The sequence below is a fragment of the Erpetoichthys calabaricus genome, chromosome 13, assembly GCF_900747795.2.
Source record: "Erpetoichthys calabaricus chromosome 13, fErpCal1.3, whole genome shotgun sequence".
NCBI lineage: Eukaryota > Metazoa > Chordata > Cladistia > Polypteriformes > Polypteridae > Erpetoichthys > Erpetoichthys calabaricus.
Genome location: NC_041406.2, coordinates 59064561 through 59091031, shown reverse-complemented (window position 1 = coordinate 59091031; position 26471 = coordinate 59064561). Strand labels below are relative to the sequence as shown.

The 26471-nt window shown below is 41.1% G+C and overlaps 1 protein-coding gene across 2 annotated transcripts in view; it reads right to left on the bottom strand.

Moving 5' to 3' along the window:
• Positions 1-23504, bottom strand: part of LOC114663347 (anterior gradient protein 3-like) — a 29874-nt gene extending 6370 nt beyond the window's left edge. Inside the window, exons 1-5 of one of the 2 annotated variants that reach the window (XM_028817021.2) lie at positions 23354-23504; positions 22226-22339; positions 12762-12825; positions 12630-12682; positions 251-327 (exon numbers count right to left, since the gene is read on the bottom strand). In XM_028817021.2, coding sequence (XP_028672854.1) covers positions 251-327; positions 12630-12682; positions 12762-12825; positions 22226-22337 — 306 coding nt within the window. In that variant the 5' untranslated portion in view covers positions 22338-22339; positions 23354-23504. Of the gene's footprint in view, positions 1-250; positions 328-2131; positions 3519-12629; positions 12683-12761; positions 12826-22225; positions 22340-23353 lie in introns of those variants that run through there. The other variant, XM_028817020.2, reaches the window with a different exon arrangement.
• Positions 23505-26471: the final 2967 nt, after the last annotated feature.

Here is a 26471-nt window from a genome sequence, read left to right as displayed (position 1 = left end):
GGTTTATGGATGTGGTGAGAGAGGACATGCAGGTGATGGGCGTAACAGAGCAAGATACAGAGGACAGAAAGATATGGAAGAAGATGATCCACTGTGGCAACCCCTAATGGGAGCAGCCGAAAGAAGAAGGAGAAGAAGAAGTTTAAACTAATGTATATGTTTTACACAAATCATTAACACCTACTATTACAGTTTTTTTCAGCATCTCAAACATCAAAATTTAATGATTTTTAAGTAAATCTCAACTTACAACAAGGTTCAACATATTAAAGTGTTCTTGGGCCATAGTTTGAATTTCATCATGGCTGGCAAAAGCTTCCTTCAGAGCTGTTCAAAATAATTCAGTAATTAGCAGTGTTTGCATTTAGCAGAAGGACCAACATTAGAACAACATACATACAGTTCAGTACAGGTACACCTGCAATATACACAATGTTCAGAAGAGAATTAAAAAAACACATATATCTGTTTTTTATTTTGAGAGTTGATATATTAGAATAACATTTGTTTTTTTCACTTCCTTGTGTTACAGTGTATTAGTTGTGACATATTTGCTGTATTCCCTTATTACATGCTTTCAGTATTCCAGTGTATACTTAACACATATTATTGTTCAAACCTAAGTATTCTAAAACAATGTGGAACTGTTGTCATAATTTTTATGGTCCTATTAGGGCTCTGTATTCTGTTATTCTTTGTTGATTATTTTTATTTATTTTGCAATATTAATGTTTTATATATATATATATATATATATATTATATATATATATATATATATATTGTGGAATATGACCCGGACACAGACAGGCAGACGCGTTTAAATCACCCCACACACATTTATTTTGGTGCTCCATAATACAATCCATCACTACTCACAACCCCAATACCCCTCAGTCCAGGCCAGCACAATGCCTTCTCTCTCTTTTCTTCCAGACCGCCTCCTTCTCTCCTTCAGAAACCTTGTCCACTCTTCCACCCGACTCAAGTCCATCTCTGAAGGAAGGCGGCCCCTTTAAATAAGCACCCGGATGTGCTCCAAGTGTGTTCCCGGCAATCTCCCACTGACACGCCCCAGTGTGGCGGAAGTGCCGGCTCTCTCCCCGGAAGCACTCCGGGTGTCCCTGTTCCTCTTCCCCCCAGCACTTCCTGGTGTAGTGGAAGTGCTGTGGTCCAGGGTCCTCCAGGTATTGGGGTCCCCCTGGCGGTGACCACGGGCCCCTACAGGGTCGAGCTTCTCAGCTTTGTACCCGCGGCCCCCAGGGCGTTCGCCCCCTCAAGGTCTGGAGGAGGCACAAGCCCTCCTCCGATCTTCTCGGGCGTCCCGGCTGGGTACCACCCCCATCCAGGTACCACAGTGCCCCACTGCAAGCGAAGACACGTCGGTCGAAGCGACACATCCCGCGAGGGCAACTCCTCCTCGAAGTGGGTCCTACTACATGTCCAGGGTCCAAGCCGGCACCCTGGAACATACCACTTCGACACCCCATCCGAGGTTTTCGTGCCCCTTTGGACCGAGCCGCTCGCACCTCCGTAGCCCCCACCAGCAGTGGGAGCACCCCATCGCCAGCGAAGAATCCTCCAGTGAAGCATCCCGTTCTATGAGGGCAGGTCCCCAATGGAGCAGGTCCTACTGCGTGCCCGGGGTCCGAACCGGCACCCCGCAACATGCCTTTTCGGCACCTCCTCCGTGGATTCCGTGCCCGTCTGACTGGACCCGATGGGTCCGCTCCCACTGTCGTCATCCCCGCCAACTCCGGGGCTTTTCTCTGTCTCCGCAGAGGACGGCCTTTCTTATCGGAGGAACCGGTATTCTCTCTTCGATTCCCCCTTATACTCTGGGACGCTATAGCGATTGGAGTCTGCCTATGGGAAAAGTACAGACCCTGTCCGGTTTGCGTCCCTATAGAGCGACGTGAGACTGCTGCAGGCTTGGGGCGTAGGGCGCTAGGACCCAGGGCACTCGTCAGCCCGTGTCCTGCCAGCCCTCTCTCTGTCTTTCCCCTCACCTCGCGCACAGCACTCACCTCCACATGCAGTGTCGGAGATCCACCTACTCGATGCTGATCATTCGAATCACGGCCAATTTCGGTGGGCTCTCCTTTATGCTTTACGGAGTTGGCTTTACTCACCGTCTCCGCCGTGCCTCTCCGGCCGAAGACTCCGGCGTCGCGCCATTCTGATGTCTCCGACGCGACCGCCTCCCCCTTCAGCTCCTGTAACTCAGCACGGAGGACACTCAGCACCTGCATCAGGGACAAGCACAGAAAGTCAGCCGACGATTGACTTACCGGGTTGTCAGTCATCTTCGCCGGCTGCTTCCTGTGAGGCTCCTCCAGCCCAATCAGGTCTCTCCCTGGCACGAGACGGACATTCCTTGGTCCCGCCTCTATATATTCATTGGCGGGCACACAAGACACACCGTCCAACCCCGTGCTTGTCTCAAGTAGGGACTTCCTGTCCGCGGCCATCTTGGCTCCGCTCCTCCTGGTGCAGCGACATGCTGGCTCTTCCAGATGCAGCGTTTCCTTTCCGGCAGCTCTTTCTGCCGCTGCCACGTCCGCCCAGCGCTGTGGTTCGGCGTGCTTTTGCCATACGTGTGGACCCGGGCAGCCCCTGCCTGCAAAACACAAAACAAGCTCAGCCCTCCCGGGCTGGCTGCCGGCATGCAGGGGCTGTCTTTCCCGGATCCCATCTGACCGAGGCGCCTGCCTCGGCATGGTCTTCCGATACGCCACGCCACCGCCGGACGCCTTCGGCGGCAGCACAGTCACAGGAGCCCACTGCACTTCTCCAACGCCCGTCGGTGTTTTCCCGCACCAGGTAGGAATCTGACCGCTTCCCGGTTGCGATCTGGGGTTTTACTTGTTGTCTCGGGGCCGTGAGCACTCCGCACCCTTGGAACGTGTGCGGGGGTGCCTGCTGCTCCGGGCCGTCCACAAAATATTTGTTTTGGGGTCTCCGTCTTGGAACAGATGGAGGACCCCATGTTGGACGCCATTGTGGAATATGACCCGGACACAGACAGGCAGACACGTTTAAATCACCCCACACACATTTATTTTGGTGCTCCATGATCACTACTCACAACCCCAATACCCCTCAGTCCAGGCCAACACAATGCCTACTCTCTCTTTTCTTCCAGACCGCCTCCTTCTCTCCTTCAGAAACCTTGTCCACTCTTCCACCCGACTCAAGTCCATCTCTGAAGGGAGGCGGCCCCTTTAAATAAGCACCCAGATGTGCTCCAGGTGTGTTCCCGGCAATCTCCCACTGACACGCCCCAGTGTGGCGGAAGTGCCAGCTGTCTCCCCGGAAGCACTCCGGGTGTCCCTGTTCCTCTTCCCCCAGCACTTCCTGGTGTGGCAGAAGTGCTGCGGTCTGGGGTCATCCAGGTATTGGAGTTCCCCTGGCAGTGACCACGGGCCCCTACAGGGTCGAGCTTCCCCCAGGGCGGTCGCCCCCTCGAAGTCTGTAAAAGGCACAAGCCCTCCTCTGATCTTCTCGGGCATCCCGGCTGGGTACCACCCCCATCCAGGTACCACAATATATATATATATATATATATATATATATATATATATATATATATATATAATGTTTTGTTATTTTATAACGTGTTATAGCTTTCAAGTTATATTATTTCACTGTGTGTCAGTTCTGTACATTATATTCTTTGCTCTCTGTATGTTAAACCGAGAAGAGTGGGGCCCCATCATGCTGCAACTGAAAAGCTGCCTCTGTGTTATTTAAGAGCCAGTAGTCCATGAAATGGTTGCTTCTGCATTGTAGTTTCCCTTTCACATGTTGTCCCTCTTTGGATTCCTGATTGTGTGGTTTTCTTTAGTTTTCTTGTTTGTGGATATTGAATTGAATTAGGATTAAGTTTTGGAGTTGAGGATTAGTTTTGACTTTACCTTTCCGGCATACATTTTTAGATTGTACTCTTTGCTTTTGTCTTTGTGTCTCTTCTTTAACTATATAAGAACACTAGCCATGTGCGTCCAACTACGTTGCGCATGTTAAAGTTGTCTGTGAAGGGCTCCCTGTTTAAACGCGGCTGGGCCCTTCGTCGCACAGCATTATGATTTTTTATAAGGGAAACAAAATTACAAAACAAAACCCTTGGACATTGATTCGATAGGAACGGCCTACTCGGAATCACTTTCTGAATAGTAATTATGTGGTGGTGGAGGAGCATTTCTGCTTCTCTCCATTCACAGTCCGTCTCGTTTTCACGACGCTGTCGTTTCCTCTCACGATCTCTTCTCAACCTTTCTCCAATCTCACAGGTTACTTTGTGGCAATCCAAAGAGTAAGGAAGAACCAATGCTTCTCTCTTGAACTCCAAAGCCGACTGATGGAAAATCACAGAAGTGTGTCCGACCTATATACTCTGACTACCGACTCCAAGAAGTGGGTGAACATTCGACTTGGACAAAGTGCTGCCAACGACGGTCGATAGAAAAAGAATAAAACACAGTCTCGACAACGAAGCAGGTGTCGACGCCAGATCTAAACACAAAGAGTGGTATTGACAGTGTTTGTAAAGAAAAGTAACAACCAAGGCAGTGTCAGGGGAACATGAATTCGCGGACAAACAAAGATCAAGATCCAAATGAAGATTATATATAAAGATTAGTTCATTTAAAGCACAACAATTTGTTTAGTTTGAATGTCTGTGTTTTGAGGTGTGACTGGAGTACTACAGTCTTCAGTAGTGTAAGCCTGGAGGAGATTCTTAATGCAATGCCTATGTTTTAGCTGTCTCTCTACTACCAGCTAGTGCTTCTTCTTCTAATTCATTTGCGGACAAACAAAGATCAAGATCCAAATGAAGATTATATATAAAGATTGCTATTGTTGTTTGGGCCAGAGGTTCATGGGTCCTCTCTCTCAGTTCTGAAAACCTTATGTTTAAATCCTTTTACACCTTTAATTGGCATATACAGGGTGAAAACCTGTTTCTCATTGGAACTTTGAAACCTCTTTTGTTTTAATAGAATCACAAAAATAATTGTGTCAACACCTGGAGGGATGATGATGAGCAGACTACAAACCCCAAATGAAGCCAAAGAGGCCCTACTAAATAATAGGTTACTCTGTCTCTCCCTGATGGGGTGGTGGACCCACTTTCTTACCATAATTGTTCTTCCTTTTTCACATATTCCTTTTTCTGGCCTCTCTTCCTCTTGTCAACACCAATTTTGTGACCTCAAAGCTTACCTGACTTGAACCTGGACCAAATAAGTCCCCCCGCAAACCCCTATAACTAACCTAGTGTCACAGGGAACATTTTTGCCAGAAGTACCTCTAGCAGATCCAGGTGTCTGAAATTATGAACCCCAAATCCCTCTTAAAGGGTCAGATGAATCCCCAGGTCACTTGTCCATCACACAAGGTAGAAGCTAATTAGAACTCCTGCTGCAACCTATCTGCTTGGAAGGCTCTTAGTATCCCCATCTCACCCCCTGCTGTTCTCTGCATATTTTATTTTTCTCCTGCCCCTTTGTAAATGTGACCTAATCCCACCAGGATATCTTACAGCCCAACTACTGTCATGCATCACTTCATTTGTGTCACAGATTATTCTCCCATCTGCCTCGCCTTAACAACTTCATCTCTCCACTTCTCCACTTACACACAAGGACATTGCACAACATGCACTCATGTCAAATGAGTACACTTTTCTTTGTTCAAGTGCATTTTTTTCATCTTTCACTTTCAATTATATTCAACACTTACAATTAAATTTTTCCCACCCCCAATAATGTTATCTGCTTTTGACATTGTGCAAAATGGTTAACATGCTAGCTAGTTACTTTAGATATGAATTCCTTATTGTACCTAAATTGAATATTTATCAACTGAAAAAATAAATTGAATGTTTTATCTCAATGCTTAATAATTTTTATATGAAGTATGTAAGCATACAGTGCATCCGGAAAGTATTCACAGCGCATCACTTTTTCCACCTTTTGTTATGTTACAGCCTTATTCCAAAATGGATTAAATTCATTTTTTTTCTCAGAATTCTGCACACAACACCCCATAATGACAACGTGAAAAAAGTTTACTCGAGGTTTTTGCAAATTTATTAAAAATCAAAAAACTGAGAAATCACATGTACATAAGTATTCACAGCCTTTGCTCAATACTTTGTCGATGCACCTTTGGCAGCAATTACAGCCTCAAGTCTTTTTGAATATGATGCCACAAGCTTGGCACACCTATCCTTGGCCAGTTTCGCCCATTCCTCTTTGCAGCACCTCTCAAGCTCCATCAGGTTGGATGGGAAGCGTCGGTGCACAGCCATTTTAAGATCTGTCCAGAGATGTTCAATCAGATTCAAGTCTGGGCTCTGGCTGGGCCACTCAAGGACATTCACAGAGTTGTCCTGAAGCCACTCCTTTGATATCTTGGCTGTGTGCTTAGGGTCGTTGTCCTGCTGAAAGATGAACCGTCGCCCCAATCTGAGGTCAAGAGCACTCTGAAGCAGGTTTTCATCCAGGATGTCTCTGTACATTGCTGCAGTCATCTTTCCCTTTATCCTGACTAGTCTCCCAGTCCCTGCCGGTGAAAAACATCCCCACAGCATGATGCTGCCACCACCATGCTTCACTGTAGGGATGGTGCCAGGTTTCCTCCAAACGTGACACCTGACATTCACACCAAAGAGTTCAATCTTTGTCTCATCAGACCAGAGAATTTTCTTTCTCATGGTCTGAGAGTCCTTCAGGTGCCTTTTGGCAAACTCCAGGCGGGCTACCATGTGCCTTTTACTAAGGAGTGGTTTCCGTCTGGCCACTCTACCATACAGGCTTGATTGGTGGATTGCTGCAGAGATGGTTGTCCTTCTGGAAAGTTCTCCTCTCTCCACAGAGGACCTCTGGAGCTCTGACAGAGTGACAATAGGGTTCTTGGTCACATCCCTGACTAAAGCCTTTCTCCCCCGATCACTCAGTTTAGATGGCCGGCCAGCTCTAGGAAGAGTCCTGGTGGTTTCAAACTTCTTCCACTTATGGATGATGGAGGCCACTGTGCTCATTGGGACCTTCAAAGCAGCAGAAATTTTTCTGTAACCTTCCCCAGATTTGTGCCTCGAGACAATCCTGTCTCTGAGGTCTACAGACAATTCCTTTGACTTCATGCTTGGTTTGTGCTCTGACGTGAACTGTCAACTGTGGGACCTTATATAGACAGGTGTGTGCCTTTCCAAATCCTGTCCAATCAACTGAATTTACCACAGGTGGACTCCAATTAAGCTGCAGAAACATCTCAAGGATGATCAGGGGAAACAGGATGCACCTGAGCTTAATTTCGAGCTTCACGGCAAAGGCTGTGAATACTTATGTACATGCGCTTTCTCAATTTTTTTATTTTTAATAAATTTGCAAAAACCTCAAATAAACATTTTTCACATTGTCATTATGGGGTGTTGTGTGTAGAATTCTGAGGAAAAAAATGAATTTAATCCATTTTGGAATAAGGCTGTAAACAAAATGTGGAAAAAGTGATGCGCTGTGTATACTTTGCACTATATTAATGAATTATCAAGCATCTCTTGAACATTGGTGACATTAATATATTTTTTTGCCAAACTTTTATTTTATGTAGTTAGGCACATAATGGTGAAATGTGAACGCAAAGAGCCACATTTGAGACTTTTGGACTAGGAAATTATGAGTTTTTTTACAAGGTATAGTTGCAATGTTGCCAATTCCAAGTTTTTTGATAGCTGGGGAAAAATGGGCTTTTCACAGGCTGTTGTTTTTTTGTTCACCTTTTTTTAAAACAATGCAAATTTTTGGGCTATTGGGCTATTTTTCATCCCTCTGGCACCCCTTCCCCTGCTGTTTGCACTTGTATATGTTCTTCACCATTGTAAATTCTCCAAGGGGGACTCATCTGACCCCGTTGTGTGATGGTATATACCAATTCTATCATTCTGAAATATCTCTGAAGGGACACATGGCTTTGGTGGTATGTACCTAACTCTCTTGCTCTGACACCACCACTCGCTTTCTACCTCAGGTAATGGGCTATTTTTTGGAGGCAAATTCGCTATTTTTAAGCTTAACTTGGGCTATAAAGTTTTAAGGATCTGGCAACCCTGTATAGCTGTATAGTTGTAAGACTGATCAGACAGTAGTTAGCGGTCTTATTACCAAGAAGGCTAACTAGAAAATTAATTGGAATATTTCAAAAGTTAAAATTACCTCCATGTTATGCTGCATTTTTCTCAAGAATCTGTGTTATGGATATGTTGTTTTGTTGAGTTTTGCGATTCAAGATTAGTTGTTTTTGTTATCATTGTGGTGGTGAAGTCATCGCAGTGTCATTTTGAGATATCCTTTACCATGTTTGCCACCATTTAGTGTGGCAGTAGCCTTGTGGTTGTTAACAATGACATTTATTGCCAAGCACATGATCGGGCATAAACACTAAGTGAAAACATTGGGCTGACACTATTTAAGATGGTGGCACACTATTACTTATATCATAGACCTAAATCTTTTTTAAAAATAAGCTACATTTTTAAAACATTATTGTATTTATACAAAGAAAATTCTAACTAATGCTAGTGCCTTTTGTGGCTCAAGAGATATTTTTTCACAATGTTTCTGCTTAGCATCTTTGTTTTGGTCTTATGTTTTTCTTGATTTTTTGTCTCAGTTTAACACATTTATTTCCTGTCCTTTGATTACTTTCTTGTCCACTCTGTTTAATATTTTATCATTCCCCAGTTTTCTTTACTATACACATTTATTCAAGAGTGACATCATTATGAGTGTCATTTTGCATTTAGGTACATTGTGCTATAAGATCACTATTTAATTCAAGGAAAATATCCATCCATCCATCCATTTTCCAACCCGCTGAATCTGAACACAGGGTCACGGGGGTCTGCTGGAGCCAATCCCAGCCAACACAGGGCACAAGGCAGGAACCAATCCCAGGCAGGGTGCCAACTCACCGCAGTCAAGGAAAATATTTTGAGCATAATAATAACACAAGAATTAATGTGAGAAGATATATACAGAGAAAGAATGAAACTATAGAAATGAAATGTGTTAATTTAATATTCCTTTTCTTTTTTTTTAATTTGAGATCACTCCTAAGAAACACTACTTTGGATTTTACCTTAGAGGTTGTTATTTTTGATGTTTGACCTTGGAAATGTCATGATTTAAGCAAAAATTGTAATACTTTTATTATTTTTCTTTTTATTGTCATGGCTTAGTCCAAGATTTTATCACTTTTTCTTTATTTCATTTTGTATATTTTATTTTTTCTCTTTCTTGTTTTGCATGTGGATGATGTCATTGCCATGCCATTTTGAATTTGATTGCTATAATGCCCCTACATGTGGATTCTACATTTATGCTTACATGAGTGTGACACCACATATAGTACTTTTGGCTGTCATCTTATTTAAGGGTGACCCACATCCATTTTGGTAGTCTTCACTTTATTTCAAAAGAAAACCCTTTTGTGTAGCTTAAGAAAGCTATTTTCTCTTGAAATTTCTTGAATCTTTGAGTTGGTCTACTCCTTTTGTTTTGGGTGCTGATTTGAAGATCTTTGTGAATTTAACCCTGCTCTGACAAGACTTCAATTTAATGATTGATTTATTTTTATGTAGTGATTTCACAGAGTTTGCGGTGGGCTGGCACCCTGCCCGGGGTTTGTTTCCTGCCTTGCGCCCTGTGTTGGCTGGGATTGGCTCCAGCAGCCCCCCATGACCCTGTAGTTAGCATATAGCGGGTTCAATAATGGATGGATGGATGGATGGATTTCACAGAGTATGTCTCATAGAACTTGCACAAGTTTGCAGTTCTAATGAATAACAGAAATAGTTAAACTGTACATTATTTGCATACATGAGCTCACACATTAACTACATAAACTAATAATACTGACCTATATACTGACGCTGGACAAAACATTGCCTGCATTTTCCCAGTATGTGGACTGTAACACCCGGGGAAATAAGACTATTGATTTACTGTATGCAAACGTTAAAGACGCATACAGTGCCACCCCGCTGCCTGCGCTTGGGAAAGGAGATCATAACCTGGTTCAGCTTCAGCCTCACTATAAACCAAAAGTTAGAGTCCTACCTACAACCACACGATCATTCAGGAAGTGGACCCCGGAGGCTGAGAATACTCTGAGAGAACTTTTTGGAACTACAGACTGGGATATCCTGCAGGGATCTCATAATGAGAACATTGAGGAAGTTGTTGACTGCACTACTGACTACATCAACTTCTGTATGGACATTGTAGTTCCAGTAAGAACAGTACGCTGCTATGCTAACAACAAGCCATGGATTACAAGTGACATCAAGGGCCTTTTGAATCAGAAGAAAAGGGCTTTTAAAGACGGTGATCAGCATGAGCTCAAGCGCGTGCAGAAGGAACTCCGAGTCCAACTCAGGGCGGCGAAGGAGCAGTACAGGAGAAAGCTGGAGCAGAAGTTGCAGAATAACAGCATGAAGGAAGTGTGGGATGGGATGAAGATCATCACTGGCTGCAGCTCGAAGCGGGGTACCACCATTGAGAGAGACGTGAAGAGAGCAAACCAAATGAACAACTTTTTTAACAGGTTTGACCACCCTAACCCACTCTCACTCTCACCTCGGAGTACTGCACCCTCCACACATCCTTCTGCTGATACCAGCATAGGAAAAACATCCCCACCCATAATTACAACAGCGCAAGTGAGCAGAGAGCTGAGGAGACTTCGTGCCAGCAAAGCAGCGGGTCCAGATGGAGTATCGCCACGACTGCTGAAGGTCTGTGCATCGGAGCTGGGGGGTCCTCTACAGCGCATCTTCAACCTGAGCCTGGAACAGGGGAGAGTCCCGAGGCTTTGGAAAACATCTTGTATCACCCCAGTCCCAAAGGTATCACGTCCTAGTGAGCTGAATGACTTTCGGCCTGTTGCTCTGACATCACATGTGATGAAGACCATGGAGAGGCTGCTGCTTCACCACCTGAGGCCACAGGTTCAACACGCCCTTGACCCTCTGCAGTTTGCATATCAGGAGAAGGTGGGAGCGGAAGATGCCATCATCTATATGCTACACCGATCCCTCTCCCATTTGGACAGAGGCAGTGGTGCTGTAAGAATTATGTTTCTAGACTTCTCTAGCGCCTTCAACACAATCCAACCTCTGCTCCTTAGGGACAAGCTGACAGAGATGGGATTAGATTCATACCTAGTGGCATGGATCGTGGACTATCTTAAAGACAGACCTCAGTATGTGCGTCTTGGGAACTGCACGTCTGACATTGTGGTCAGCAACACAGGAGCGCCACAAGGGACTGTACTTTCTCCGGTCCTGTTCAGCCTATATACATCGGACTTCCAATACAACTCGGAGTCCTGCCATGTGCAAAAGTTCGCTGATGACACTGCTATCGTGGGCTGTATCAGGAATGGGCTGGAGGAGGAGTATAGGGACCTAATCAATGACTTTGTTAAATGGTCCGACTCAAACCACCTACACCTGAACACCAGCAAAACCAAGGAGCTGGTGGTGGATTTTAGGAGGCCCAGACCCCTCATAGACCCAGTGATCATCAAAGGTGACTGTGTGCAGATGGTGCAGACCTATAAATATCTGGGAGTGCAGCTGGATGATAAATTAGACTGGACTGCCAATACTGATGCGCTGTGCAAGAAAGCACAAAGCCGGTTATACTTCCTTAGAAGGCTGGCTTCCTTCAACATCTGCAATAAGATGCTGCAGATGTTCTATCAAACAGTTGTGGCGAGCGCCCTCTTCTACGCAGTGGTGTGCTGGGGAGGCAGCATTAAGAGGAAAGACGCCTCACGCCTGGACAAACTGGTGAGGAAGGCAGGCTCTATTGTTGGCATGGAGCTGGACAGTTTAACATCTGTGGCAGAGCGAAGGGCGCTCAGCAGGCTCCTATCAATTATGGAGAATCCACTGCATCCACTAAATAATGTCATCTCCAGACAGAAGAGCAGCTTCAGCGACAGACTGCTGTCACTGTCCTGCTCCACTGACAGACTGAGGAGATCGTTCCTCCCCCAAACTATGCGACTCTTTAATTCCACCAGGGGGGGTAAACGTTAACATTTAACATTATACAAAGTTATTGTCTGTTTTTTTTTTTTCACCTGTATTATTATCATTCTTTAATTTAATATTATTTATTGTATCAGTATGCTGCTGCTGAAGAATGTGAATTTCCCATTGGGATTAATAAAGTATCTATCTATCTATCTATCTATCTATCTATCTATATGGTCCATTTTTTGTATAAAGATTGAACCAATGGGTGTGCTCTTGATCATACGTGTTAAGCCTTCTTCTGTTTACGCATCTTGTTTCTAATGGTAAAGGCTTTCTCCTTTGATCCCAAAACTGATTTAGTGGATTGGCCACTTAAGATTTTCTACCCAAAAAATACATTAACCAGTCAAGCTTTAAAGAAAATCAGGCTATGTAAAAGAGCTGCCAGCTGCTTGGACAACACGACACTGGCATAAGCATTTATCTAAGTTGTGTGTGTATGTGTCTGTTATTTTTTCCAAAAATGTTGCTATTTAAAATGAATAGTCCGGTGTATTAATGTATGTCAGTATGTTTACCTTTACTTTTTGGGCAGCTTTCTGAATGATGAATGATCATAAGAGGCTTGTTACTGTGAAAAAAGAACAATGATTTTAGAGAATGGTCATAAAATCAGTACTGGATTTACATCAAAGATACAGAAACCTCACTTTGTTCTGGCTCGGTACAAGGCTTCTTCATATGTTTGAATCCAGTCAAGTGAATCGCCCCATCCTGTAAATTAAAATTGAAGAACGTTTCAAATGTTGCTTTGTGATGAATGTAAAAAAGCAGAGACTTAATACAATTTCAAGTATATCTGAAAATGCCAACATTGTTCACGTTGCGCTTTCACTTGGACTTGTGGTCTCACCTTTCAACTCACAGGTTTGAGGACCCAAATAAGAAAATTGGTAGCATTCTGGGACCCAAGAAGAAGATTATTACCATCATGATATTGAAGCCATAAATAGACAAATAAAAATTGCCATACAATAAAAAAGTCAGTGTTTTTGTTTCCTTTAAAGCAAATTTCACACATGAAAACGAATAAAAGAGAAAAGTGGAAGGCAAACATATTGTTAATAAAACAAAAATGATCATTCAATACTGTGAGTAGTTTCCAGAGGTACGTATGTCACTGTCAGTTTAAACACTTATTGTAAGCTTTAGAAAAACTGAGAGAGATCCATTTTTGGAGCGCGAGGATGTGATCATTTTTTGAAAGGTTACTGTGAATGGTTGCTTAACATAATCACTTGATTCATGGAACAAAGTAATCAAAAAATGATTAATTAATGGAGTTTATGTATCTTTTCTTAAATAACATTATTTTTTTAAATGATGTTTTTCAAATTAGCTCCAACATTTACAATACATTTTTCTTAATGAGTCTGCTAATAGTTTAATATCCTGCTTTTCATTTAACAATTCAATAAACTGAGTAAAACAAGTAGCTCAATTTTTCCTAAAAAATGTATATACTTTTTGGATGTTATAAAGCGACAGAATCAATCTTGATGAAAAACGTGATGAACTGTTAAGCGTGAAATGTTTAATGGTACTGACTGACGCTGTGCTGGATGTTTACAGCTTGTCTCATGATTGAGAAGATAGAGAAATATATGGGCAGACAAACAAGGAGGCAAAGAAGGCAGTGGCAAAAGCCAAGGCACAAGCTTTGGAGGAAGTGTATGAAAAATTGGAGACTAAAGAGGGAGAGTTTAGGAAAACAGGGAGTACATGTGCTGCAGAAGTTCTATAAATGGGAGAGAATTCCAGAGGAGTGGAGGAAGAGTGTGACTGTACCCATTTATGAGGAGAAGGGTGATATTCAGCATAGTGGAAACTATAGAGGGATAAAGTTGATGACAATGAACACTTGGGAAAAGGCTATAGAGAGAAGGCTTAGGGAAGAGACCACCACAAAGGAGGAACAGGTTGGTTTTATGCCAGGAACACCTGATGCAGTCTTTACATTGAGACAGCTGATAGAGAAGCATTGAGAAAACCAGAAAGGTTTGCATATGGCCTTTATTGATTTATATGATAGAGTTTATATGAATGGTTTATATCAGGGGTGCCCAACTCCAGTCCTGCTGGGCCGCAGTGGCTGCAGGTTTTCATTCTAACCCTTTTCTTAATTAGTGACCTGTTTTTGCTGCTAATTAACTTCTTTTGAATTCATTTTAATTGACTTGCTCTTGAAGACTCAGACCCCTCAATTGTTTCTTTTTCCTTAATTAGCAGCCAAACAATAATAAGATACAAAATGAGCCAAAACAGGACCAGCAAACTGTGACCATCATACAATATATGAAAATAAACAAAGGTGAAGGTTTCAGGAATGCTGATCTGCTCTTAGAAAAGAGAAAATCCACAATTTCGGAAATGTCTGCTATTGCACAATTAGAGCAGCAACAAGCCATGGAATTAAAGAATGGGTTTAATTAAAGACAAGACTCAGCGCCTCATTAAGGAACTAGTTGGAGTGAAATTGGTTGGAGTTTGAGGCCCTGACTTAATTGCTCTTCTGTCGGCTCACTCACTTCACATTTCACTTTTGTTTGGGTGCCATTTAAGGAAAGAAATGAAGCGATTCAGAGGAACGATGAAGAAATTCAGGGAAACATTTCTCAAAAACCAAGTCAAGTAAAATTAATTCAAAAGAAGTTAATTAGCAGCAAAAACAGATCACTAATTAGGAAAAGGGTTAGAATGAAAACCTGCAGCCACTGCGACACTCCAGGACTGGAGTTGGGCACCCCTGGTTTATATGATAGAGTTCCACGTCAAGCAGTCTGGAGGTGCATGAAAGAGATAGGAGTACCAGAGAAGTATGTGAGCATCATCCAGGATATGCTTGAGGGAGTGACTCATTCATCACAGTTAATATATTTACAGAGATGTTACAGGTTATATCTCAAAGTGACTTACAGCAAGTTTACAGGTACTATTCTGGGTACTGCAGAGAACCATTTTACAGCGGTTATTTCAGACACTATTTTAATGTTGAATGGGTTTCATCAGACTGAGTGGAAAAAAAAACAGGAGAGGGGCTGGAGATTTTTGTGATTGTGCCAAGGTGAAAAAAGGGAGCACAGCAGAATCAAAGACTTTAAAACGTGGACTGAGTTTGTCCATGGCACCACCCAAGAAAGTATGCTACATCATCTTGGCTGACTCAGCAACAGAAATGATTGCTTCTGTATCAATATCTTCATGATGAATCATTCTGACTTCAAACGAGGAATCAGGTGTCTATTAAAGCAGGTTTTATTTGTGGACACTACAAGCTGGACCTGCTCTTTGCAGATATTAATGATGTTAAATATAAAGCTGTGGCACAATCTGAGCAGGTCTGACATCACTTACTGCCACCTACAAGCCTGTTATTGACTCTCTGTTAGCCAAGCCAGACATTTCTATGTGTGTTTGGGGGAGGATGGTGTGTTATTTGATTTTATTTAGTTAGTTTTTTATTTTTGGGAACTTCTGTAAAATTTGAATTTCCTACTGGGCATAAATAAAATCTAATCTAATCTAATCTAATCTAATCTAATCTAATCTAATCTAATCTACCTTTAAAACAATAACACCAGCAGAAAATCACAATATTATGATGTCTTCCCTTCATCACTCGGACAACAAAGGTTCCAAAAGGTTTACAATTCAACAACTTTCAGCTGTTCTCAGGCTTGCAAGTGTTGTTCCTTTACATTACACTAGGCTCACTTATTATATTTGAGACACTAATGCACTGATAAAAAAATTGCATTTCACATGTCCTTTTGCATACAGTGATTTGCTTGTTTTGTAATAGGATGTGTTATACATTTAAATGAGTTTGCAAGTTTTTCACCAATTTTTACCATACCAGTAAAAGTTTTTTTTTTTCAATCCAACTTGCAAGAAAACAATTCCTCTTGCATTCCTAATCAACCAATTTATCATCCATTCCTATTTGGACACCTTTAGCTCTGGATGGAAAGCATCCACCAGCTCTTTAAAAGCAGCAAGCATGTCATTGAAACACACAAAGTAAGGCTTCCGTTCGTCACTCAGACAACCAATATCTCAAATTTGACACAGTCTCAGCTGTTTGCAGATCTTGGTCAGGTTTGCAAGTGTTGTAGCTTTGCAGTGGAAACCAAACCTCAACCTAATTTTATTATACTCACATCAGTCAGGTATTGTTGATACCATTATTTACTGCACATACTCTTAATAGTCCTATATACAAAAATGACTGATTCATGCAGAATAAGATTGCTTACTTTGGCTGAGTGACTGCCACATTTTTATTCACTTATGTCTTTCTGTATTATAAATAGTTTACATGTAGAATGGATACTGAATACTTCAACTAAGTAATCGATCAATAGGCATTTCTTAACATTACACTACAGGCTTGAAGAACACAAGGCAGCAAGCCAACCAAAACTGAATTCTAATCCATTGCAGCACACACTCACTCTCACATCTATTTCAGGCCAATTTAAAGCTGAACAAATATTTAGCTGCTCTTTGTTTTATAAGTACACAGAATAAATATGGAGGTAGGAGATCCTGAGCTTAAATATTGGATCTGGTAAGTGTCCATATATAGTCTGCATTTCCTTTTAAATCTAAATAGATTGTTCAGGTACTCCCTAAAGATGTGTGTTACATTATTCGTAAATGTCTCTTTTTCAATATGTCTGTGAGTGGGCACTCCAAAGGACTATTGCTCCATCTAGGCTTGATTATTTCCTTGTGTCTGATGTTGCTGGGATTAATTGGATGAAGAGTGCACTTCTGTTTTCCTTAGTTTCACAATAAACACGTGCAAGACCAAAGCATGCCGCAAAATGTATGCCAACAAATTTGTGGAAGAAAAACATGTGCAGTAACAAATGCACAAAGCTAGTAAACTGCTTCTTGGGGTTTGATTTGTTTAATGGAAAGACATTATCCATCCATCCATCCATTATCCAAACTGCTGTATCCTAACTACAGGGTCATGGAGGTTTGCTGGAGCCAATCCCAGCCAACACAGGGCGCAAGGCAGGAAACAAACCCCGGGCAGGGCGCCAGCCCACCGCAGGGCACACCCACACACACCCACACACACCAAGCACACACTAGGGACAATTTAGGATCGCCAATGCACCTAACCTGCATGTCTTTGGACTGTGGGAGGAAACCCACGCAGACATAGGGAGAACATGCAAACTCCACGCAGCGAGGACCTGGGAAGCAAATCCGGGTCTCCTAATGGCGAGGCAGCAGCGCTACAGAAAAACATTATTTTTTATAAAAATAATATAAATGAAATGAAAATGTGGAAAACAATGCAGGGAGAAACACTATATACGCCAGCGGTTCTCAAACTGTTACTGAAGTAACAAAAAAGGGGGCTCGAAAATATGAAAAAAAGAAAACAAGAATCGAAAATATGAAAAATACATCTATTGAAACCAAAACAAATTAACTTAAACTACATTCTGATACTAGAAAAATAAATATAGAGTTAGATAAATGTCGATAAAAGTTAAGTAGGTATAATAAAATATGCATCTATGATATATCATTAATTAAAAAAGAACAAATTGGTATTAGTGGGCTCCTTTCAAAAAAATGTTAGGGGGGCGCGATTAATACTGTTATGAAAACTCGGGTCGCAAATACTTAAAGGTTGAGAAATGCTGATATACGCATCAAGAGAAACCACAAAACTATGTAAATTGAAGGGTAAGTGTACTGTGCGATTTATAGTGCCACAATATTTTCAGTCTCTAGCAAGCCTAAAAATCTCACCTGGCCATATACTGGCATTAACTGTTGCAGGCAGCAATTAAACTACCGGTAGATATCGCTTGATTTGAACAAAGATGTGCACAGTATACCTAAAAATTTATATCATGTTAAAAATCAAAATTCTGGCTGTTTAGATAGATAATGGTATAAAGAGTTTGTGAATACTTTTCAGATCAAAACATAAAACTCGGTCAAACCTGCTTAATCCAATACAGAGTTGGGGGCGGTACCACCAACAATCAGCCAATCAGGTTGAACCACACATCACTCTGGGCAATATTCCTAAAGGGGTAGGTTCACTTATTACATTTGAGACCCTAACACATTGATAAAAATCACATTTCAAATGCCTTTTTGCATACATAGAGTTATATGTTTTGTAATAGGATGTGTTACACGTTTAAATGAGTTTGCAAGTTTTTCACCAATTTTTAGCATATCATTAAATTTATTTTATTTAATTCAAAATGCAAGAAAAAATTCCTCCTGAATAACTAATCAGCCAGTTTATTGTCCATTCCTATCTGGACACCTTTAACTCTGGAGGGAAAGTTTTTACCAGTTTTTTAAAAAGAAGCTAGTATGTCATCGCAACACATAAAATGTAAGGCTCAGTATATTTAATGTGCAAGAAACTCTTCTGTAGTTTTTTTAAATGTCCACTAAATTAAATTCCTACACTTTTCTCCAAAGCAACTGTCTAAGATGTAAAGAGCCACCCACTACCTGAACACATTTGTCACTACATGCTTTTTTTGGTATACTGTTTTCCTTCCAAGTCCCAAAAGATGTTCATGCTAGGTTATCTGTTGGTGTGACATTGGTCCTATTTGGTTGTTTATGTGAGGAGCAATTGCAATGAACTGACACCATGTGCCTTGTGGGATCCTGTCTTACGTCCAATATGGGTAGGCTGTATCCCAATGTAACCCTGATTTAGAATATGTTGTTTCAAAAAAGTTAGGTTTTCTAATACAGTATATTAAGACAAATTTGTGTTTATATGTATTTGTACGCAAATCTACACCACTGAGATTACCTCTGCCAAATTTTGGATAGATTACACATTTCTGCAGAGGAAGACCGTAGGATATGTTTCAATTCAAAATTTAACTGCTGCCCCCCACCTGGGTCAGCATGGAGTAGACCTGTTTGCAATTTTTGGATATGCAAATCTTCACCATTGAACTTTTCTCCTCTAAATGTTTCACTGAATCCTCAGTTGTGCAAGGGAAGAACATAGCCTATATGTCATTCCAAAATTTAGTTAAGTCACCAAAATTAAAAAAATTAAACTGAATTTAGAATTACTAACGGTCTTTGCAGATCTAAAAAAGTACAATATCGTATTAAACTGACAAGCACATGTGCAACTGATTTTCTGCTGTACTGTCATGTCATTTTGCTAATCTGCTCCCAAACATGACCATTAATCTCTAGCTATATGTCCTCGTTAAGTTTGTTTCTAGGTAATTTATAATTTATTCAGTAATTTTCTAAATTATTTTATTGTTTCTTTGAAGTGAACTATTATTTATTGTGATAATATGGTCTGTAAAATATGGTCAATAAAATAAACATAGATCAATGCCATAGGCTAGTGCCTCAAGGGGAAACACATAAGTGCCATTTACCCATTTTTTAATACATTGGGGCGAGTGGTGATTTTTGTCCTCCTTGGTGTTTCGATGACATACATACATTACATCAAAGCGTTTGGGGGAGGGGGATCTCTTCGTCATTTTTATCTGTGTTATATTTGTACATTTGATTGGTTTAGTGGGAGATGCTGGTGTGCAACTATGTACTGATGGTACACCACAGTGAAAAAAAGGAATACTGCTGGTATGCCATTGCAGGTCCATACAGGCCCATTTCAAGCCCTACCATAGGCAGAGACAATAATATAGTTTTTAGAGACACTATGAAGAGATTGGACTTTGGCATCCTTGCTACTTATACTCTACATTATACTGTATACCAGTAACCCCGCGATTCTCAAAAGAATCGCAAATCCAAGAATGGCAATCAGTTTCTGTTCCATCCGATATTTGGAGGGAGGAAATATCATGGAGGGTGTGTGCATCCTGGGAAATTTTGTATTTAATTAAATAAACATATTTGTACTAAAGCGGTTTCTTTTTGGAGCTGTGACTCATCTGGTTCTGGTGTTTCAGAGGCTTGTTGTAGGCGCCTTCGTTTATTTTTTTTATCCATGCAGTCTCTTTTCTGTTTTTCTATGGCTGTGTCGTCAGCCAGAAGTCGTTTGCTGACGGCGGCGGATTCGCGTGCTGAAGTGACCATGGCTACATTACTAAACGAAGGTGGTATATGCGATGGTGTGGGCGGTTGCGTTCGGGCGGCTGTACAACCCGGCGTGCACGCTTTACCTCAGGTTTAGTTCACAGGTCGTAGCCATACGAGCTCGTTTTTGTATTTCTAATCGTTGAGCTGTTTCATTTTGGAGCCGTGACTCCTTTGCCTGTGCTATGTCAGAAGCGCGTCATGGGTGCCTTCGTTCATCGTTTTTATCTATACGGGCTTGTTTTTGTATTTCCATTAGTTGACTTACTTTTAATACTGAATTACCATTATGTGATTCAAATATGCCACACTGACTGCTGGCACAGTGGATTAGAGCATGTTTAGTGTACAGGTTGTGTTGTTTGGGCGCCACGTACTGACTCTGGGAAGTACGGGCTCAGTTTTGTATTACTAATCGTTGAGCTCTTTCCATGAATTACCGTTATGTGATTCAAATATGCCACACTGACTGCTGGCACAGTGGATTAGAGCAAGTTTAGTTTATAGGTTGTGTTGTTTGGGCGCCACCTACCGACTCTGGGAAGCCACTGGGTTTGACTCTGGGGCGCTGAGGCGCAGTGCGCATGCGCGTCGATGCGTCCGCTGTCCGTGCATAAATTAAACTGTGGTTTAGTAATATAGATTCTGTGAAGGATGCCACGTGAAGAGTGGCATCCCAGCCAGAGATGTGCTCGGATCCTTACCTGGGCAGGACGGCAATGGCATGGAAGAATGGGGGAAGGAAACTTGCTCAGGGCATTGTCTCTTCCGAGCCGCTAGATGGTAGCCCCACTGGGTTACGGTACCACCACAGATTCCTACAGGGCACTTTAGGAATTGTAGTTCACTGCCTCAACCCTGTTGGGTTCTGTGGGTGCTGCCAGGGCCACAAAAGAGACTAGTGAGCCCTACTTTGTTGGGCTCTAGCCTAACGCAGAAGTGGTCCTGGGCCACAGTTTTGGGACCCTGTAAGTATTCCTGGATTTTATATAAAAGAGGTGCCTGAATTAACTCTGGGAGCCAGAGTCAGGAGGAGGCGGGCAAAGCTTGTGAGAGAAGCATAGGAGAAGAAGACACAGTTCTGTAAAGTGGAATTGTAATTGAAATTGTGGCTGTAGTATGGGAAACTCTTCCTTTTAAGAATTTCACACAGTAATGCTTACTGAAGAACTTGTGTCCAAGCCTGTTCGTGTCGGAAGTTTGAGGAGCTGCAGTGTCCCCTGGTGGCCACCATTTGTTAAGACTAAATCAATTAAGGAATGGAAAAATGTCATCAATTAAGAGAATTAAAATGAAGATGAAGATAAGAGAACTGAATCCTGTATGCTAAATCTTCTAACAAACAGTCACATTATTGTTAGAGCCAACCATCTATATTTAGTATAGTTTTTCCTGGTATGACTGTTGCAAAATTTCTTTCATGCTGTATATCTATTGTGATATTGCCATCAACAGAATAAGGAGGGAAATGTGAGGCAAGATAGATAGATAGATAGATAGATAGATAGATAGATAGATAGATAGATAGATAGATAGATAGATAGATAGATAGATAGATAGATAGATAGATAGATAGATAGATAGATAGATACTTTATTAATCCCAAAGGGAAATTCACAATTGGTCTTATTAGAAATTTGATTAAAAGACATAAACTAGCAACTACAATATCGCCCTGGGATTGAGTCTGACAATGGCTATGTTAGTCCAAGATGGGGCAGATTTCAGTCAGTTAAGCTGACAGCATCTAGGGGCAGGTGTTTTGCAGCTTGGTTGGATGCTCCCTCTGGTTGCATTGTTGACAAGCTGGTTCGACCAGATCATTTTATCTGAGCATTAACTTCTGTCTAAGCTGATTTCTCAAAAAGTACAAACAGTGATTTATGCTAAAGAACAAAGTGAAACAAAATAGTTTTCCAGAAGGATAAGTTCCTAGTCTTTTCTGTGCTATTATTGCTAAACACAATAGAGTCCTTCTGTTGACTTTTAAAGTGAAGGTAAACACTTAATGGAAAGTAAATAAGAAAAGTACCTCTGGACAGAGATGGTGGACATTTTTCACTTTTTGTGGAACTACTGTGTTGGAAGACACTCCGTGATAATACCATCTGGACCAAAGTTATTAGTATCAGCTTGCCAATCATGACTGTAATTAATAAACACAGTGTGTTAGAGCTTGCTTTCAGTACAAGACAAAAAAGACTTCTATTTGAACTGGCACATTTTGTGTAAACATCACTAGACACAAAACTGAAACCTGACATTAAATAAGAAGCAAGAATAATTAGAATGGTTTAGAGCAGTGATTTGTATTTCAGTCATTAGTAGTTGTTATTTTTAGAATAATATTATGGAAGGAAACGCCACCGAAAAAGGTAAATTAATAGGAAAGATGACAAAAGAAACTTAAGAATTTTAAACTGTGACAAAAATATTTCTAAATGTTATATAAATGTAAATTTCACACTTCTGTATTTTTTTTAAATGCAGAAAAACAGAAGACAGAAAATAGCTAATTAACCAATGAGGTCAATTAGAGGGAAAATAACTCACTGATCGTGAACCTGGTTGGAACAAAAACCAGCAGCCATGAAGATCCGCCAAGACTGAATTTGGTAATATATATTATTATACACTGATAAAAACTATTCTTTACTATGACATAAATAGATTGCAATTTTTAAAAAGCTAAACATTTGAATGTTAATTTGAACCTTGGTTCATATTTTTCCTGAATGATTCTACTAATTCAAATTAACTTTTTGAACAGAAGTGTGAATTTTGCCAAAGCTTTTTTAACACCTGTAAGTCTCCTATGCACATGCAGTCTTCCAGCAGTTCTCTTTTACTGGGTTTGCACATTTTCCTTATGTGTAAACCACCGAAATTTGCATTCTTTTTTTATTTATTTATTTTTTAATCAGTGAAACATTGTACTTTATTCCACTTCATCACACATGGAAACATTAAAGATATACTCCTTAAAGCTGGAGAGTTCAAGAAGCATGAAACTATATCATAAACAAAACAGTTATTTCCTTATAAAGTTAATATATCACTGTATTGGCATTCTTGAATCAGTCAAGTGTCATTACTGCTCGGTAGATTTTAAGAATATAAAGGCCCAATGATAAACGTCATTTCCACAAGCGAATCTTACCTGCGTTAATGAGGATGGTCTGTGCCTCCCTCAGTCTGACAGATAGAAGGTCTTTTTCTCTTTAAGGCGCACCTCCGCAGTCACTCGCCCAGCCCTTGTGCTCATTTCAAGTATGCAATAGGAACTGAGGACACTGAGATTTGAAGTGAAGCAACTTGTAAGTCGCTCGACAGGATTCACTACTAGTGTGTGTGTGTGTGTGTGTGTGTGTGTGAGACGCTTACCCCTTAGGGCCTGATACACCTTCCTGCTTTAAAAACTGTATGATTTTTTTACGTTAGGTTATACTATTACTGTTGCAACTGCATCGAGTCCAAGAGTTTCTGCAAATTTGCCCAATGCTTTTTGGAAGATTTTTTGTACCAAATCACTGTAGGAGAGGTTTTATAATATGACGATCAAGTGTAAATTTCAGTAAAACAAAATTACAAGATTTAAAAGGTCTGCTCAATACAATGGACCACATATGTCACAGTTTTATTTGAAATCCTCACCCTTACTCTCTCACAGAACAGTGCATTAATTAGTAATAAAAAGAGGCCCAATGTGTTACACAGCCACCAGTTTAGCAGAGACACTGGAAGGAGCTCACAAGCCTATATAGAAATCTTCCCAAATTTTAAAGAAGCTCTGCAGAGTACCATACAAGGGAAATTAGATTTTCACAAATTTTAGGTAATATGAAATATACATTTCCCATTTTTTTTTATGGAGGGTGCATTAGGATTCTTCCAATTGAGCAGAATTGGTTGTCACACCACCACCAACAACAACAACAACAATTTATTTCTCATAAAGCCCAATAATCACACAAGGATTGTCTCAATGGTCTTTAACAGGTCCCTTTATTGACATCGCCTGCCCCCCCCCCCCCCCCCCCCCCCCCCCCCCCCTCAGCCTTAATCCCTACAAGAAAAAACCTCCCAAAAAAAACTTGTATGGAAAAAAAATGAAAAAAATCTTGGGAAAGACAATTTAGAGATTGAATTGTTGTACAAAAAATGGGGTAAATACCACATACAAGCAGAGCACAAGTACTCCTCTTCACAGAGCTCAATGGCCAAACTGTTATTGGCACCTCACAGGGCTGTCTTAACAGCATTATAGGCCCCCGGGCAAAGCAGTGCACTGGGGCCCCTACCTACACAACCACTCAGCAAGTCGCAACATACATAGATTAACATGGGGCCCTTATGCAAGTGCCAAGCATGCCCAGCATTAAGACGGCCCTGCCACTTCAGAAATACAATACAATGGTACAAACTACAAGGCAAAATGCAAGAAGAGATTACACCTTTCACTAAATGAAAAACTATCACATAGGAGGATACATATTTGTTCAAATAAATCAAAAGCAACATAGAAACTAATTAGCATCAATGAAAAACAACAACATCTGTCCATCAGCTGTTTGTAGAACTGAGGCCTGATTGCAGAAAAGGAGTCCGACAAGCCAGACACAGTCAGAGTCCTGGAGACCTCGGCTGACAAGCTCCCTCCACCCTATTGGTCAATCGAATGCTGAGTCAGTGCTGGGCCAGCCAATCTGATGAAAGGACCCTTCTGCTCGTGCTCGATGATTCCACTGCTCCTTTGTCTGAGATGACTTTTCTATTGGCAGTAGAGCAGTGGCACCAAGTGCTATATGAGGATACCGAGAAGACAAGCAGAACAGGGCAAGAATGTCTAAAAGTTTATAAATATTGTATTACTTACTGTATATGCTAATGTATAAGTCGGGTCTTGAAACCTGAAAAATCAATCATAAAATCAGACCCCGACTTGTATGCCCGTTCAAATATATGACACTTAATTTTTTTTTTTAACATCTTCTTGCTTCCTCCAATCTCACATCAGTTTCTCAGACACATTGAATTTTGTTGCAACAGCACAGTTACCAATTTCTTTTGCTACCTTAACGACGTTTAGTTTAAAACCAGCTTCATATTTTCTTCTGGTCAAACACTCCATCGTTGATAAGGGGTACTCTTACAATAAAGGTGTATGAGGGTGTCAGATACAAAAAACACAAATCAGTCCAAACGTTGCTTCGGAATAGTTTGGGTATTACCGTGTGGTCACGCAGGCACAAAACAGAAAATAAAGGCAGTGTGCTCCATGGTTACTCTCTCAAGTGGGCGTTAGCATATCATAATCTCTTGGACCAATAGTGTGAGTTTTCCTCATTCGACTTATGCGACCGACATTATAAAATATCGGAAATTATACAGTAAAATCAAGTCCCGACTTATCAGTGGGAGAACTTATCCACGAGTACATACGGTATATTTTAGTACTGATGACTAACAATTTAATGTAGGAAATAACAGTTTATTACCATAAAGTCTAACCTTGTCTGAAATGACTCCAAAGACTGATGCCAGAGTATTTGCAATCTTACACTACCAAACATTTTCCCAAATAGTCTTTTATTATGGACAGTCACACAGCATATGCCCAAGCGAGGCTGGAGCTACCAGGCATCATACATCATTGGGGTCCAAACCCTAATATATTCTCAAGTAACTTCCATTCAGAACATACTTTTTTCTGATTATTTGCTGCCTACATTTTAGCAATGCATTTTTAAAGAAGCACAAAATCAATTCAGTTCAAAGTCATGGAGATCCAGAGGCATCAGGAGCAATGCAGGAAACATCTGTTGAAGAGGGTCTGTCACACATCACACATGTACCTCGGTTTTCGTGGGCCAGCTTGGAAACAACATTTAACCTAATAAACAAATGCTTAGGGTTTACAGATGAAGATCAAAGAGGTGAGATAATGTCTTTCAATTACAGAAGTGAAACAAAATATTTTATGCTGCCCCATTTATTAAGATGTGAATATATTATGGATTATGGGGTTTGTCTAAAACGTTTCTTGTAAAATTCCATTGGACAAAGAAAAATACAACTGAAAAGTGCAAAACTTTACTTTATTGCCATGACAATATCATACATGCATACATTTTCAGCCTGCTTAATCCAACTCTGTGGTCACGGCCTAATCTTGACAAAACATGGCAGACAAAATGCAAAATGCAGGAAACAGCCCTGGGCAAGGTGCTACTCCAAAACAAGGAACAAACACTTGCACGTATACACACACACACTGG